We start from the raw sequence: 19,123 nt of genomic DNA on the forward strand, positions 1-19,123 counted from the left end.
TCCGGTTATAACGTCATCAAGATGGCCGCAATCTCGAATTTCACTGAAAAATGAAAAATAGTCAAAACATTGACATTTTTCTACCGAAGTAGACAAATGAGGTATCAAAATGACCAAAATAGAACAGTAAATACATATCAGGACTTAATAATCAAATATATGTAGTGATTTCTACGCAGGAAATGAAAATGAAAAAAAAATGGATTTTTAGCTCAATAATGGTGATTTTTTAGCAAACTTTTCATTTTGGCTTTTCGCAGAAAAAAATGTTTCTAAACATCAAACTATTATTTCTTATCAATAATTTGACCTCTTGTTAATCAGTAAAAACAACAACAACAAAAAACCAATGTTAACATTGTATAAGTTCCGGTTATGACGTCATCAAAATGGCCGTCATCTCGAATTTCACTGAAAAGTGAAAATAGTCATAACATTGACATTTTTCAACCGAAGTAGACAAATGAAGTATCAAAATGACCACAATAGAACAGTAAATACATATCAGGAATAAATAATCTCATATGCAGTGATTTATACGCAGGAAATGAAAAAATAAGATTTTATTTTACAAATATTTCATATTTGTCTCGACGAAGCAAAAATGTTTCCTAACAACAAACTATTATTCGTAATCAGTTATTTGACCTCTTATCAATCGGTAAAAACAACAACAACAACAACAACAAAAACATATAAAAATGCTAAAGATAATTATTGTTATACCATCATTTGGTTTACAAAACATCACCGGGTGCATATACAGGGCATATGATTGCTATGTTTTCCTAACCGCTGACACTACAGTTTCCTGGTGTATTATGATTTCCTTATATAGAACATTGACAATTAACAATTTATAAGGAGAAAACATGACAGAATATCTAGGTGGGACAAGTCATAGTTTCTTAATTTCAAAATTTCCTAATATAACCCATTTTCATGTTTATTTCCTATGCATCGCATTATCAAAATGTCAGATGGTTACTACAGTGTCACATATATTTTCCCTGGTTCTCAATGATAACCATTATCATTGTTCGTGCCTCACTGTTCTATCCGCTGAAGTGACTTGGCTATTCAGGTATATGGTACATGCAGTCCAAATCAGAGTAATCGAGATATCAGTATCCAATTCATTACTAGTGCTGTTATAGGCTGTCATCTTTCATGACCCATCCATGGCCATATCAGGAACAACAGGTTCAGGGATGTGGGATCTCCCTCAGATTATAACATATCGTATATGCTGTTTCAGACCTCTCCGTCATAATGGAAATTACACCAGATCCACATTATTCGAATGGTGAAATTGGTTCTCCTTAGCATATAGCTCCATAATTCGTATGAAGCACCATTCATCAACCTTGTGGACCCTTGTGCGGCTATAGATTGCCACAGGTGATATCCTCGAGGTCATTAATGAGGTCATAAATGTTTTTTTTTCATTGGTCTGAATTTTCCCACTCCCTTGAAGGTGCTGGCTTTGTCACAGCTAGTGTATGAGTGGATACACCATTGAAGTCTCTCCAGAAAAAAAGTTCTCTACAGTGTTTTCCAGACTTGGCAAAGAGTGGAATTTCACTGCATACCTCATTTATGAATTCACCTGTGCCTTCTAAGGTCACCGAGGGTTCACAAGAATGAGAAATTGTGCTTCACACAAATTAAGGGGAACCAACTCAACCCTTCGCAGAATGTGGATCTGGTGTTTTTTCCATCATGCCGGGAAAGTCTGGAACATCATATACGGATTCACTAGGTTAGAAACAGGAAGAGCTCCCACATTCCTGAACCCGATGTTCCTGATGTTAATACTGGCCATGGACAGTTGACAAGTTAGAACCACGATGGTAAACCGGTAATGTAATGTCACATCAGCTCATCGACATCGAAGACGACACTCTGGCGGGAAAGCACGAATAATGGTAATGATTATCATTAAGAACTAGTGAAAGAAATATGTGACAATGTAGTAACAATATGACAATTCCTTACGTTATTCACAGGGAACAAACAGTGGATATGCTCATTCTTAAAGACGCTAAACGTTTCGAAAAGTGCCATGGTACAAGTGTATTAACGGGAACAAAGGCTTACCTCAGTTTTAATTTGATACCCTATTAGTTGGCGTTGTGCTGAAATAATTCATTTTGAGACGCTACTAGTCTACAAAATTTCGAACATGAAAATGGATTTTGTTAAGAATTTTTTAAGTTCCACTAAGATATCCAACCAACTTTAAATTAAAATTTGCTAAGATACAAATCGTCAATAGCCAATGTTTATTCAGGAAATTCTAAGACACCAGGAAACTGTAGTGTCAGCGGTTTGGAAAACATAGCAATCATCCCTGTATACGCACCCGGTGATGTTTGTAAACCATATGATGGTATAACAAGAATTCTCTTTTGCATTTCTATATATTTTTGCTGATTTTTGTTAAGAAGTCAAATAACTGATTACGAATAATTGTTTGTTGTTAGGAAACATTTAACTTCGTCAAGCCAAATAATATATAATTGCTCAAAAATGGTAATTTTTGAGCTTAAAATCTTATTTTTTCATTTCCTGCGTACAAATCACTACATATATTGGATTATTTGGTTCTGATACGTATTTGTTGCCCTTTTGTGGTCATTTTGATATTGACTTTGTCTATATTGACATTTTTCTTTGTCTATATTGACATTTTTCACTTTTCAGTGAAATTCGAGATGGCGGTCATTTTAATGACGTCATAACTTATACAATTTTAACATTATTTTTGTTGTTGTTTTTTTTACTGATTAAACTGAGGTCAAATTACTGATTAGAAATAAAAGTTTGATGTTTAGAAACATTTTTGCTACGTAAAGCCAAAAATTAAAAATTTGCTAAAAAATCACCATTTTTTGAGCTAAAAATCCTATTTTTTCATTTCCTGCGTAGAAATCACTACATATATTGGATTATTTGGTCCTGATATGGATTTTCTGTTCTATTGTGGTTATTTTGATAGCAGGAGTAGAAATTTTTCCAATTGTTTAATTAAACTATTGTTAATCTCAATCAGCGAGCGGACCCTGGAGCCTTTCTCACAGGTGCGAGTGCTTAATGTGAGGCCGAAACGTAAGGCATGAAGGGATACTTAAAAAAATCCGCAAATGATGGTGACATCAGTTTGTTCCAGTCGGTATGACATATAGACAAAGTTCAGGAAAAAGGTAAGATTTTAAAATGATATTAATAGGGTATGTCAACATAGTTCCTATATCAATTTTTGAGCAGGCTCCACTGCTAGCTTTTTTGACACGAAACTCTTGCAAACTAAGGTGGTTCATATTTTTAAAATAAAACTGAATGTTTGAAGAGTAGAAAAATCACACATATCTTCTTGTTTCTTTGAAAGTGGAATTTGGCTCATGAATTTGTACAATAGATAGAGTTGAAGCAGCAGAGAACGCTCACTGTTCCAGAGTTCATGGTTCTATCGTCTTTAAATTTGTTTTCGTGCTACGTACGCCCTCTGTCATCATTTATTCAATCCGTTTTATATAACAATCGATTTACCTTAACTAATGTCCATAACTGATAAGTAGACTCAAATTAAATATAGAAGACTTGGCATTTAAAAAAATAAGATAAAGTTTAACACTAAAATATATATGGAATAGCTTAGAAAACGATCTGATTAAAATACAGATCCTTATAACCACTCCGTTTAATAAAGGATCTGACAACAGTCTATAAAAGGTCATGTTCAGATGACCTTTTTACCACGTGTACTTCAGATCACATACATTTTCTACACATTGCTACGTCAATTGATAACGCCATGTCGTCCGAGTATATGTATACATTTAGCTTATTTTTGCTCTTTGGGCGAGATGACTACGTACACGAGAATAATTCAGACAGCTTTTTCAAACTATTTCGTCCCCAGTCAAGATTTTGGCAGTGCAAATTTGATTGGCCATTTCCAAAGGTCATCTGGACGTGACCCCTAATGGGATGTTGTCAGATCCTCTTATCAAACGTAGTGATAAAAAGGATCTGTATTTTAATCGGATTGCTTAGAAAATCGAATATTTTTATATTCTCTGAAGAAATGACAATAAAAGTCATCTATCAGAAAAGAAGAAATTCAAATTTACAAAAGATTTATTGCTATATGTACTGATGACACAATATTAATCCTTTACATTAGTAAGAAAATGTAAGCTGCATGTCCGATAAATGAAATTTATATATCGCGAAAAATCCATCTGCGTAGTGAAGTTTGTTTAAACATGGTTTTTTTTTTGTTTACATGTAAATACAATATGTCTATTTGAATTGATAAAGACCCATATCTTCTCGACAGATAGGAGGAACGCATCATAAAGTGGATTCGCAATTTAAAGATAAGATGAAGTTTTAGAAATAAGTTTTATTTCAATCACTAGATTTTGAGACAAATATCGACAGCAGATAGAAAATAATAAGTTGTCATGATTGACAATTTGGTGACATCACGATCTCATTTGGAAAGGCTTTATCCACATTTGCAATATATATGTTAGCTTATCTGGCTATGTGCTTTTCGACATATCACATTATTGTTATATATATGTGTGTGCTTTGTTTCATCACCAGGTTCGTACTAGCTTTTTATTTGATTTTCTTCTCTTATAGCGAGCTTTGTTATCATGTTTATGTAAATTCTCTGTCGTCATAAATATTCCATTGTCATTAAATTATCTTTCTTTGTAGTTTTTACATTGCCATTAAAGACCAATTACCTTTCTGAAACGGCTTTTAATTTTAAAAATGGGAATACAAACCGAGACCTGTACTTTTGTAGAGTCGCAAAAGTTATTAACTTACCGTTAATACTACACTTATCATCATCTTCTGAACAATTTAAAAAAAAATGTTTATTTTCATAACGCGAGTCGTCTTATGTTTCCCGCCCGATAGTTGATTATCACTAGCCAGACGGCAAAACATCGAAATGAATCTCCACAGTAATCATATATTACGCAGGAAATCTTGCATATAATTGGTGTAGTTACTTCATTCTGGCCATCGATATGTATTTTCTTATGAAATTAATGTTTTTAAGAAACCTTTAAATTTTGCTCCGGAAAGATAGTGCGCCTTTGAAATATCTTTTGTAGGTTTTACACTGTCATTTAATTTCCTATTTGGGTTAGGATAACGTTGTCATACGAACAGGCTTACAACAAATTCATGGTTATAACTTGGTGGTTTTCATTCCTCTTCGAGTACCTATAATATGTCTGTAATGTGTGTATATGCTATGCTCTACTTGCTAATAACGAATTGATTTCGTTGGTGCCAAAAAGATTCGTGATAATCGCGTTGTATAGTAAATTTTCAAGTGGACACATCTGTGGCTGAAAACTTATTTGCTTAAGTGCAACGTTGCCTTTAAAATAGTTTTTTTTTCGAACACTTTGATTTAACAGGTACATGCATGGGACGCATGTTTCTCGGCTCATAGCCTATATAAAGAGATTATAAAACGATTGAATAATTCAGACTAGGGACTCATAAAGTTCATCGGCTCATAGCCTATATAAAGAGATTATAAAACGATAGAATAATTCAGACTAGGGACTCATCAAGTTCATCGGCTCATAGCCTATATAAAGAGATTATAAAACGATAGAATAATTCAGACTACGGACTTATCAAGTTCATCGGCTCATAGCCTATATAAAGAGATTATAAAACGATAGAATAATTCAGACTAGGGACTCATCAAGTTCCTCGGGTCATAGCCTATATAAAGAGATTATAAAACGATAGAATAATTCAGACTAAGGACTCATCAAGTTCCTCGGGTCATAGCCTATATAAAGAGATTATAAAACGATAGAATAATTCAGACTAGGGACTCATCAAGTTCATCGGCTCATAGCCTATATAAAGAGATTATAAAACGATAGAATAATTCAGACTAGGGACTCATCAAGTTCATCGGCTCATAGCCTATATAAAGAGATTATAAAACGATAGAATAATTCAGACTAGGGACTCATCAAGTTCATCGGCTCATAGCCTATATAAAGATATTGTAAAACGATAGAATAATTCAGACAAGGGACTCATCAAGTTCCTCGGGTCATAGCCTATATAAAGAGATTATAAAACGATAGAATAATTCAGAACAGGGACTCATCAAGTTCATCGGCTCATAGCATATAAAGAGATTATAAAACGAAGAATAATTCAGACTACGGACTCATCAAGTTCCTCTGGTCATAGCCTATATAAAGAGATTATAAAACGATAGAATAATTCAGACTAGGGACTCATCAAGTTCCTCGGTTCATAGCCTATATAAAGAGATTATAAAACGATAGAATAATTCAGACAAGGGACTCATCAAGTTCATCGGGTCATAGCCTATATAAAGAGATTATAAAACGATAGAATAATTCAGACTAGGGACTCATCAAGTTCATCGGGTCATAGCCTATATAAAGAGATTATAAAACGATAGAATAATTCAGACTAGGGACTCATCAAGTTCATCGGGTCATAGCCTATATATAGAGAGATTATAAAACGATAGAATAATTCAGACTACGGACTCATCAAGTTCCTCGGGTCATAGCCTATATAAAGAGATTATAAAACGATAGAATAATTCAGACAAGGGACTCATCAAGTTCCTCGGTCATAGCCTATATAAAGAGATTATAAAACGATAGAATAATTCAGACAAGGGACTCATCAAGTTCATCGGTTCATAAGCCTATATAAAGAGATTATAAAACGATAGAATAATTCAGACTAGGGACTCATCAAGTTCATCGGTCATATGCCTATATAAAGAGATTATAAAACGATAGAATAATTCAGACTACGGACTCATCAAGTTCCCCGGGTCATATGCTATATAAAGAGATTATAAAACGATAGAATAATTCAGACAAGGGACTCATCAAGTTCATCGGTTCATAGCCTATATAAAGAGATTATAAAACGATAGAATAATTCAGACAAGGGACTCATCAAGTTCCTCGGGTCATAGCCTATATATTAAGAGATTATAAAACGATAGAATAATTCAGACTACGGACTCATCAAGTTCCTCGGGTCATAGCCTATATAAAGAGATTATAAAACGATTTTAAAAAGTTAATCAGCGTTAAAAAACAACACAAACAAAATGTGTCTGCGAGTTACACATTTTAATTAAGTACATGACTTCAGCACAATGTACATATAAGTATTGTTATAACACATATATATATATAATTATATATCATACACAATCAACATTGAATCATCTTAGCTCATTAAATGATCACCAATATTAAATTATAACAACAAATTTAAGGCCACCGCACTCCCAACATTTTCTCTTGTACGTTCGAGTTAAGACGGCCATACACTCTAAACACATATTCCTACAGGAATCCTCGGAATAATGATATCGAAATAATAAAGTTGATGCTGTTGACTATTTTTTACCAGATCAGATGGACATACGAATAAATAGTTGAACCTCGATAACTCGCACTGAAATACCTCAAAGAATGATACTTAAAACCCAGCTAGTAAAGTTTCCTTTGTTGTATATGACCATTATATTACATAATGGACACCTAGGAGTCCATTATGTAACTCACTGTCCATTATTATAGGGCCCCTGTCCATTATTCCCCAAAATAATGGACAGTCTATTTTGAACAAAGGAAAAAAAAAACGCTGCTGTATGGAAAACTAAACATGTTTATTTGACTATCCAAAATTTTACATTTAAGTTCACTCCTCCATCGAAATTATTACTTCCCCTTCCTAGCTGTTACTGTTCTGAAAATAAAAAAAAAAACATAATTAGATTCTTGTATTATTATTTGTTACATCTTTTTAAAACTTGTAATTGACGAGGAATAGGAACTCTAGATTCTTGACTGAGGTGGGATAATATGCAGTCTTTTAGATCAGATATCTCACAACCCTTATAACATATAATCTGATGATTATGGTTAAACATAATATACTTAAGAGCGAAACCTGTCTAATCTGACACCTGCTTTCCCTATCCTATCTGTAAACTGTTCCGTATTCAACAATAGCAACAATAGTATACAACAGTATCTGACTTTCCTACACCCTGAATAATCTGACCAAACACCCACGTGGTGTCGGATTAGACAGGTTTCATTGTATTCCAGTGCAATGCTATCATAGCAATCAGATATGGGTTTTTTTTTATCATATCTATAACATGCGTATGGTAGATTTTTTTAGGAAAAACAGTTATGTTTAAATTGTAGCGAAAACTCACCTTGCTTGTATGTATTTGATGTAAAGTTAGACAATGCACCTGTCCTTGTGCGAATAAATAGGTCACTTCAAACAGGCAAACAATCTGAATCACAGCTGCGTACATCCCTACATGTAAATGATGGCCGAGTAAGGAAAATATCACTATCCGACATGTTCAAAAACACTGTTGTACCTCCAAAGGTGTAAAACTAAATGACTGTGCATGCATCTCAACATTGTTAGTCCATTATTTGTCACAGGTGAGTGAACACCTGTGCAATTCCTGAAATGGGATGTCCCATTTCTCAAACAGGGTACGCAAGGTAGTGAGTAGTGGTATGATGGGTTTTAAGTAGGATAAATTCCTCAAACTGTCCATTATTAGAGAGAATGGATTGTACCTCGCCCTGCGGGCTCGGTACTATCCATTCTCTCTAATAATGGACAGGTTTTCGGAAATTATCCATTACTTATCATTCATTTTCATCAGATCATATCACCGTACGAATAAATAGTCGAAACTCGTTGACCCGCACTGGGATATCTCGAAGACTGATAATTCGAGGTGTTTAGTTTGTTTTGACCATTTCACTATTTATTCATGTAAACGGAACTACAATACTCGGAAAACTCGAAATGTCACCGGTTTCCCGTCGAGTTAACGAGGCTATTTTGTATTTATGATTTATAGTTGTTGATGTTGACAAGAGTAATAAATTATAATTATAATATTTAAAAACTATACCGGTTGAACAACCTACGTACCACATGCAGGTATATATTTACATAATAACTTGTCCCTTTAAGTGCTTTACAAACAACCATATTTGCATATTAAATGATAAAAAGATAAATTTCAGAAAGTAGTCAACATTTTGATATAATTTTCGTGTTTTCACTTCACCATACAAGTAAACCTACATTCATTCGCGCGCGATTTACTTTCGCAAATTTCGCAAATGTTTATCTTCGCGGATTATCATCTATAACGTATTTATTGATTGGATTTTTCCATTCAATTTTTCGATTTGCGAATTTTAATCTTCGCGAACTTCTTTTAAAATGAAAATCGTGAAATGTACAGTCTCGCGACAGAAGATGTGAATATATATTTTATCAACCTTCATATAAACATAAATGATCAATATTTTTTTCTATTATGTGTCACATTTATTGGATTGAATCAAATCATATTAAATGAAAGTTTCTCCAAAACCAACATAGAAATAAACAAATCTACGTGACAAATGTAACAGGTATTATGCTTTCTTTTACCATGTATCATTGTTAACTTATGTACTAATACATATATAGGATATTGTCAAAATGGCCAGAAATGGTTTCTAAGAACATTTGAGAATATATCTGTTACTGCAATAATCTAACTTAGAGCATCAATTCGATCTATCAGAGTTACTTCCCTTCGTTTATAATCGAGGCTGAGTTTAAACGAAGGGAAATAACCATGATAGATCAAAATGTAAGAGCATATCAATGTTCCTTTCACTGGTGCGTTAGTATTATTCCTATTCAAAAATAGCTTTATGTATAATGGATAATTAGTTGTTAGTTTTACATTATTATACCCCTATGAAATAGTTTTTATATAAACTCTATTGACAAAAATGCCAATAAATGAACTGTTCCGTCGAGCGGTCCAAAATGTTAAAATAGACTGTTAAAATGTGCTGTTGGACCGGAGTTACGTCATAATGGGGTAAAACAAAACAGATATCGACTGATGGGTTTTCGATCAACAGATGATTTGTTGGACCCTCACACAAACTGTTGCCCTCCGACTTCAGCCCCGGGCAACAGTTTGTCTTCGGGTCCGCCAAATCATCTGTTGCCCTCAACCCCAGTCAACAACTGTATAGCAATAAACGTATACCTCGGACATGCAATATATTAAATGATTCACTCCAACGTGAAAACATTATAATAACGACAAGTTAATGGGATTATTAAATAAAATCTGAAGGAACACATCTGATTTTGACAGTTACATTTCCAAGGCAATTATTGTCAATTCGGACAAAACATAACATACACGTGAAGTTTTTACGTTCACTGTATTTACACGTTAAAACACATAATCGTCCAATTTACTAATTTTGGCATCCTATCACCCTTCCTCCTAACCCAATAACTCGGAATAAAAATCCGAAGTACTTTTGGGCGATACTAAATATGACAGTCGTTTGATGATGGCTTTGTTTTGCAACAGAAATCAATTTACATAAAAAAATTACACCTCTAGATTACAAAAATGACAAAAAATGTCATCATGGAATTTTGATTTCAACATTAATGAAAATTATAAAAATTGCACATGGGCTATTTTTTGTTTTGGCATATCTATATATGGAACCGTACAAACACATTTATGTTCCAACGAACAGACCAAGATGTTGATAAAAACTTGTTTTTTTTTTTAAACAATGTACACTATCAATAATCTAATAAGCATATCAAAATAACAAAAAGTAATTTCCGCCGATAAAACTTGCGTGTTTTTTGTTTTTTGTTTTTATTAAATCTTAAGTTTCAATTCGGCGATTGCTTTCCAGAGTACAAAGGATTAATCTATAGCTTATTGTTATTCTGTGGATGTTTTCGTGAACAAATTCATTGTCTTGAAAAATCGCGAAATAACGTCCTCCCGAAAAATGTCTCATTAGTTATGGTGATGAAATATATACAGATATTAAAACATAATAAATGTACAATAACATCTATGACATGCCAAGTTTAAAATATGGTTTTGTTCCTAAATGACCTTTTTGTTGTCTAAGGTAGCTTGTAACATTAAGCAAAGCAAAAATACTTTAAAAATAGTGACAAACGAAAAATTTCTTTCTCTCTTTCACCAATAGGTGATACCACTAAATCTAACTGCAATGCCGATAAAATAAAGCATTAAAAGAACAGATGATAAGTGTCCATGTGGAAGGTAAAGTTCTTGATGATATAGCTGGGTCAGATCAACAAATTTCAATAACAAAGGTGTCGGAAGTTTGCATTGAAATGATTTTGAGTTTTTCCTAACGCATAGATAGTTCATGTTAAGGCATAACACAATAAAGTACAAACCATATCCGACCTAATCATACTTGGTCAGGAGAATTTCTGTTGTTAGTACTGGTAGACTTAATAGAATAAATGTAGTAGAATAATAAATTAATTGTTAATATCGTATTCGCCCTAATAAGCGTTCTTTCTCCTATAAAACGGTTGAAGTTAAATAAACGCCCCATCCCACTAAACAATGTTTTACAGCTGTCTGATACTTCAAACATCGGAATTGTATCTCACATTACATGAAATTCATATGATGACAATTGTCTATAAACTTACGAGTCTTTCACGTGTGAATCACGACGCAATTTTACGTCTCGTCGTAAAGAAAACATTCAATGTTTACTTCGACAGATTTAAGTGTCATGAGTGCAGAAAGAGTTAAAATATAGCTGACTTTTTTTTATCCACAGCCTTTACATTTTGCCTCCTTAATAAGCGCCGTTTTGTCACATTTTTAAACGCCATGGATGTGAATGCGGTATGGAGAATTAAAACAGAATGCAGATTATTACATTAGGTATATCACGGAGGTAATCAACACAATTATGTTCTATTACAAAACGTACGCATAGGAGATTCTATTTCTCACATATCTAATTGTTGCATCCATGATTTCAGTCCTGTTAGAACACTGTCAATTTAAATCTTTGGTCCCACTAAATGTTAAACACATAATGACATCATTAGAGTCTACAACGACGTCGAATATTCCACACATGCAGGAACCCGACGTTTTTTTCTTCAAAATGTTTGCTGAGCGGCTTTTCATACCAGCGCATGCCACTGTGATATTTGGTCCTTTTGATTGGCTACCATCTCATTCCAATGATCGAGTTCCTTACCCCTTGCAAACATAAAGGATCCCAGAATCACACGACCCAAAACTTTGTCTGAAAAATAAGAAATTTATATAGTAAAATCTTCTATAAAGAGCATGCCTCTATATAGAGACAACCTGTCTATAAAAGACATTTATAAAAATATGAAAATATATACAGTAATAATTCAAATTTGCTTGTTACGAGCATTTTCATTGGCTTAAAAATTTACTTTATCAGCCCATAAAGGAAAAAATGGCGTCGCCGTTTTTAACGTTGCTTCTGATTGGCTGTGATGACGGCGTAATGATTACATAGACAAAAGAGTCCCAAAATGAATTTTGAATATTGAAGAGATTTTCTTTAGTAAATTGAATTATAAGGATTAATTTGAATAGATTTTTTTATGTTATGGAGCAACATTATTTCGCGATCACGTCGATAACTCGCGAAATCACGAAAATATCTTTATCGTGAAAATAACCGACGAGTACTGCATAATTCACCTTTGCATAAAGGGCACCTTCTATAAGGAACACCTGTCTATAAAAAACATTTTTCTGTCCTTTTGGTGTCCTTTAAAGACAGGTTTGATTGTAAATGATTGAGAGTTTGGTATTCAACAACAACAGAAAGAAAATCACATGACCTTTAACCTTGTATAGACAAAAAGAAATTCTAACTTTGGTGTTAAAACATCAACGATCCTAGAATTGTAAGAACAGTCAGAACATTGTAATATGTATGTGTTTGTGTGGTGAGTATGACCACAAGTATATGGTTAGTACATTTGTACGCGTGTTAAGTGTGTGTGTGTATGTGTGTTCGGTGATACCGTAATGTATTTGTGCTGAGTGTCACTGTTATGATGTGGATTCATTTTTTATAGTGTGATCCCACCGAAATTTCTTTCGCAAAAAGTCGATAAATATTACATTCAGACAAGGAAGGGATGGAAACGTAAGCAATGGTAGATAATATCATTTCACAAGTCTGTCATAAGAGAATAATGGCAACCTTTACATAACTGTGATATTGGTACATGGGATTCGAACTCGCAACCCAGATTTGGAGGGCTTGTGGTAATATGTTAGAATATCTAACTACTCGGTTATCGCGGTCTTTGCTGAAATTAACTATTGATATTTGATATATACATCAAAGAAAACTCGAGAAAGATGTTTTTAAAAAAGAAAAAAAACTAAACGAAAATCTGATACGGTAGGATGTTTTCTGCTTTTTCTGCCTCATGACCATTTTAATGTAAAATAAAATCTAACAAAACTATGGACATGGTTCATATTGGATTCAGCGTTATTACATTTGTATTGCGACGAACCACTTTACAGTAAGATCATTTGTTTGAGTTATGTCAAATCAGAGGAGATTTCCATCAGCTATTTAAATTTCATGCCATGATAAACGGTATAGTCAGATACATATGTATGTAACAGGCTTGCTATCGGTGAACGTTTGACTTTTATTAGATTTGTTGTATCACGATGTTTTTACTCTGACGAATTATCAATACATGACAATATCAGGACTATAGCAATATTGAATTCAATACTTGTTTACTTCATATGAAATCAAGGTCAGCATTATGATTTGTTTTGATATCATCGAATGCTTTCTCATCATTATCCATGATAAATTATATTTTATTAGATATTGAGTAAAGAATAGGTGTTCCATATCTTCGGATACTATTAAGTAATACACCCGATTTTCGCAGAAATGTTTGAAAACATTAAAATTATAAGCGCAGTTGCTCTTTTATCTAGGATACTGTTAATCATGTTTCACAAATATTTAAGGATTGGTCGTCATTTCGATTGCGTATACGATTATGCGAATGCAACTAATATATTCTATATATCTCGATAACGCTCCATAAATGAATATGTTCGTTGCCAACTGCACTCATATTACCATATTTACATCGCTGATTTGGTTTTAGATAGAAAGAATAAATCTTGTAGCTACGATCGCCATGGTTACTAGGCTATATACTTTTTATACACACTATTGTATACGTAATAAGTTTGTATAAAAATGTTAATATATATATATATACTGAAACTATTTATCAAACACCGCATTTGAAATGAAAGATGCAACTGACCAAAACAACTAATTGTAAATTGTCTGACTAAATATCATTATTGTAAATACACTATCACTATCACTATCACTAATCGGCAGAGATAATATATATATACAAAAGATTATAAATGCCTATAACATAAATGAAATATTCTAAAATGTCTTTAATCTCAATGTATTAGCGCATCTAGCTTAGCAGTTTTAACATTTGCCCTTTTGCAGTTTAATAGAGGTTTGTAAGAAATATCAAAGGTGAACAAATAGCTCTCATTATCAACGAAGCTTTAGTCACAACGTCGACTTTACGGAAAGATGTACCTTTTGGGAATCGGCTGGAGTCACTTGTTCGCCTAATACCTACTTTTCGATAGCAATAAAAGAATGCCGACGACATCTGAGCGAAGACTGAATTTAAAACGAAATCGATAAATGGACAAAAAAGAACAAAAGAAATTCCCACCATGACGTTTGCTTCATCATCGACAAATGACATATACGGTATATCTATTTTATTTCGGTGAATACAAATTCTAACCTAAAAAGTGATTTTGAACTGTTATCGCAATACTAATCGGCAGCCAAGCCCCGTGCTAGCAAACACACGTGTGCCTTTTCAATGTTGTAGCAAATATTGCAGCGTACAATTACAAAATGCAGTCAAGCGCGATACTCGGACGGTTCGATTGACAGTTATCAATCTCCCGGTGTATTGATATTTTGTGTTTTTGTTTCTCTGTAAAGATCAAGAAATATTAACACAACGGATAGTATTGAATATTGCATGTTATTGTTTCGCCTTACAATATATCTGATGTATGATAGCAAAACCATGAGGACAAGTCACGCGAGCGTTTCCTGTTACATAACTTTTATCACATAATCCGACTGAAATCCAGTGACGTCCCTGGTGTAATATCTTTGCATACATCACTTAAATAATATGACCTGGAGTTCTTAACACTAGTTTGGAATTCATTGTGACGGCGAGGATGCCGAGACAAAATAGCAGCCTCCACTGGAACTTTGGAATTTTGCAATATGACGTTGAGATTCTTAGAAATGTTAGTTGCTGTAGTTACATGTATGTGAATAACCTAACTTCAAAAACCTACATTTCGAAGAATCTCGATTATTACTCAAATATGCTACACCGCTGCCGAATAGTATTTTTCGCTATTAAAAGGGAGCAGACGAATAAGTATTTTTCTTCAGTTCCTAAAAGTAACTTATTTACAACATTACCACAATTGAAAAGTTTGAGCTTCTCATTTTACTTTCAGTTAAAAATATCAAAAAAATAATGAATTACGTCCCGAAAAAATGAATGGCACAATGACCTATCAAGTATTAATTGCGCATGCACCAAGAGCAAAATAAATTATTTTATATGTACATTTGTGTTGATTGGACACATACAACACTTTATAAAACTAACAACAAATGTCAGTGAGTCAGTTGAGTGTCACATTATGGTGTTTTTTCATTTCATTCTGTACATTTTACTCTTTTTTAATATCATAATTTAACACTTTACAAATCGAACTGAAAATTTTACACTAATATGATATTTTTGCTCACCTGACGCGAAGGCATTCTTGGGGGAAGATAACCAATTAAGCATAAACCATGGCTATATAGTTACTTATTACAATCCCATTACTTATATGACGTACCAACTAGTTAGGAAATACCGATTAAAATTGGTAGTTAAAATACGGATGCAAAACTGGTAGATACAATACGGCCTTGAGATACCTATTACAATGAGACAGTTAGTTATTCATACAACGATGAGGCTAACAGTGATTTAAGCCACATGTACAGTCCCTTCTCATTACAGCCGATTCTTGATTTTTTCAGACTCTACAATCAATGAAACACTATTCGTAATTCCCCTAAAATCATATCCTCCGCTTTGTTCTTTATACGGATCATTTAGCAATTCCATTGCAAATGGCTACGACAACATTGTTCCGAAAGGCAAACAACTTCCAGACAATCATTTTCTCTGTACAACTTAAATATTGTCCTCTGGCTTTTAGAGAAAATAACATATAATTATACCGAGCTAAACATTAAATAATGATAATTATCTGTAATGCATGCCTGGTTAAGATTGTAAATCTATTACCTTGGTGATTGTAGACTGGAAGTTATTGATCACGGTCAAATGCGATGGTGGGTAGACTACAGGATCACCATTGTAGGGTTGCTATTGATCAAAATTAATTGCTTTATTTAGTAAAAGGGACAGAAATGGAGCTGGACTGTATACGATGCCGTTATAATATTAGTTACACTGTTTGCTAGTGACCTAATACGGGGAAGTGTTGGGTCTAAAAGAATCTAGTATCAGGTGAGGCGATGCCGATATTAGTTACATAGTTTGTTGGTGACCTAATACGGGGAAATATTGGGTGTAAAAGAAACTTGTATCTGAGACGATGCCGATATAGAATTGACTGTACACATTGCCATTATAATATTAGTTACATAGATTGTGAGTGTCAACCTAAAACGGGGAAATATTGGGCCTAAAGAAACTTGTATCAGGTTAGACGATGACTGTATACAACTAACTATATACATTGCCGTTATTATATTAGTTACACAACTTATTAGTGACCTAATACGGGAAAATATTAGGTCAAAAAGAAACTTCTATAGTCGAGACGATACCGATGTAAATCTGACTGTATACATTGCCGTTATATAAACCTAACAAATAAAACTTACAAAAAAATTGTATACTGTGCATCGCTATATTTTGACGAGATAGTTGTTTTCGTGTAATTTCAGGAGAGAATTCAAATGTGAATTTGAATGATTTGCAAATAACGGTAGAAAACATAATTACAAATTGTAAAATAGACACTATATCTGAGTTGCGAATTATTGTTAATTTTTCGCGGGCGGTTAATTTCGCGATTTCCTTAGGTAAATTATACGCTTGGAGGTTATTTTCGCGATCTAATGTCCTCCGCGTAAATTTTATAAAACAATTAGAGTTGCCTCCCTTGATCCCTTCTTAACCGAGATCATCTGAATACATATAATTTTCTTTCACAAAATATCGCATTTGTTCATTATACATATGAAGTTGCTAGAGTGCAAATGTCGTCCTATAAAAGATGTTTGGTTTGGCTTGATGCGATTTGTCATCTACATATTCTAGGGTCTACATTTACAGTCCTGCACTTTGCACTGATTGAAGATATTTATCTGTCTCCCCGCCATGATGATGAATTAGTCTACTATTACTATTCCTCCAGCAGAACAATCCACAAAAAAGTGCTGGCTATTTCACAGATCGCGAATTTCTTCTGTGCTGAAGGGTATAGACAGGAAGCAATTGCTTCAAAGGTAATATATACACCCCAACACGTTGTTGACAAGTAGATTGTACTCGTCTGTCTAGGGAAGACAATACTCAGACTTTCAGACTGAAGAAGTACTCTCTCTACCACAATACGTCATGTTATACCACGACCGAGTCATTAAATAAATATGCTGTTGAATAAATATATTGCTGACATTCTGAATTTTTGAATGGTCGAGTTTTTTTTAGTGTTTCGCGTCACAGATTGTTAAAACAGTTTATTAGGCTAATCATTTAAAGATGCTCCACCGCGGACAGGGCATATATGATATTCATCATTCGAACAATAACTGGTGTTTAATCTTGTATATATATGCCTAATTAACACAAAAAATAACATAAAATAATTTATTTCGCCTTGGGTGCAATCATTACTTCATTCCATATAAGATATAGTACCACGGATTTTTTTCGGGATGCAATTAATTCTTTTTCATATTTTTAACTTGAAGTAAAATTAGAAGCTCAAACTTTTCAATGGTGGTAATGGTGTAAAGTAAGTAACTTTTGTAACTGTAGAAAAATACTAAATCGTCTGCTCTTATTTTTGATAGTGAAAAATTACCATTTGTCAGCGGTGGAGCATCTTTAACGCTAAAGTTCGTGATTTAAAACTTCAAAAAATAACTGACGAGTGTGAAACAAAATCACATTTAATAGCTACTCCTTTAACCTATATTTTATTAGTGACTTATTTAGCACTTTTGTGATAAACAACATACTAGTTATTTTTCATCAAACGTACTGTAGATCGTGATAAGTAGGTTTAATAATGAAGAAAATGAAGAAAAAACTAATTTACACTAGGCACCATAAACATTTATCACCGTCGAGACGCCCACATGACCTACAGATCTTGGATAAATCAATTTAAGATTAAAACTATTTATTAGATAAATTTATTACAAACAAAACATTAAAACTTTTGCAGTCAAAGTGCCCGATGAGAAAGGCAATATTGTTTAGAACAAAATAATGTATCATATTATATCAAATTTTTTCTGATGAAATAGATCCAAATGGATGAAATCAACACCGGCGGAGGCCATATTGACCACTGTCGTCAATTGCTTTACGATATATATTTGATCTTTATTTATATAAAACGTTTTAATTAATAGACGAACAGTAAAACTATAAGACCGTCTTGAGATTAAAAAGTCAGAATGGGAGAGAGACACAAAGGAAATGTTAGAGATGATCGCAATATGATAAACCAACAACTAAAGGTTCTAACCATGGATAAAAGGCCTATCCTATCTTATAACGTTCGGAATGTCATTGGCCCGGATCTACTCTAAGGATACTTGATCGTCCTAAGTCAATTTTGGAGCTCGGAATAGCGATCGTATGCAAATAGCAATACAACGAGGTAAATTGCTTTCCCATTGGAAAAAATGGCGTGGCGTATGTATTGAGGAATAGTCTCCGAAAGCTCCAATACAAGCTATAAACTTTCCTGCTCGAT

The 19,123-nt window shown here is 33.5% G+C and overlaps 1 protein-coding gene across 3 annotated transcripts in view; it reads right to left on the reverse strand.

The window, feature by feature from the left end:
* Positions 1 to 8,744: 8,744 nt before the first annotated feature.
* Positions 8,745 to 19,123, reverse strand: part of LOC138324110 (synaptotagmin-15-like) — a 155,585-nt gene continuing 145,206 nt past the window's right edge. For all 3 annotated transcript variants that reach the window (XM_069269180.1, XM_069269181.1, XM_069269182.1), the window contains one exon: positions 8,745 to 12,242. In XM_069269180.1, coding sequence (XP_069125281.1) covers positions 12,118 to 12,242 — 125 coding nt within the window. In that variant the 3' untranslated portion in view covers positions 8,745 to 12,117. The remainder of the gene's footprint in view (positions 12,243 to 19,123) is intronic.

The sequence above is a fragment of the Argopecten irradians genome, chromosome 5, assembly GCF_041381155.1.
Source record: "Argopecten irradians isolate NY chromosome 5, Ai_NY, whole genome shotgun sequence".
Classification (NCBI taxonomy): Eukaryota; Metazoa; Mollusca; class Bivalvia; order Pectinida; family Pectinidae; genus Argopecten; species Argopecten irradians.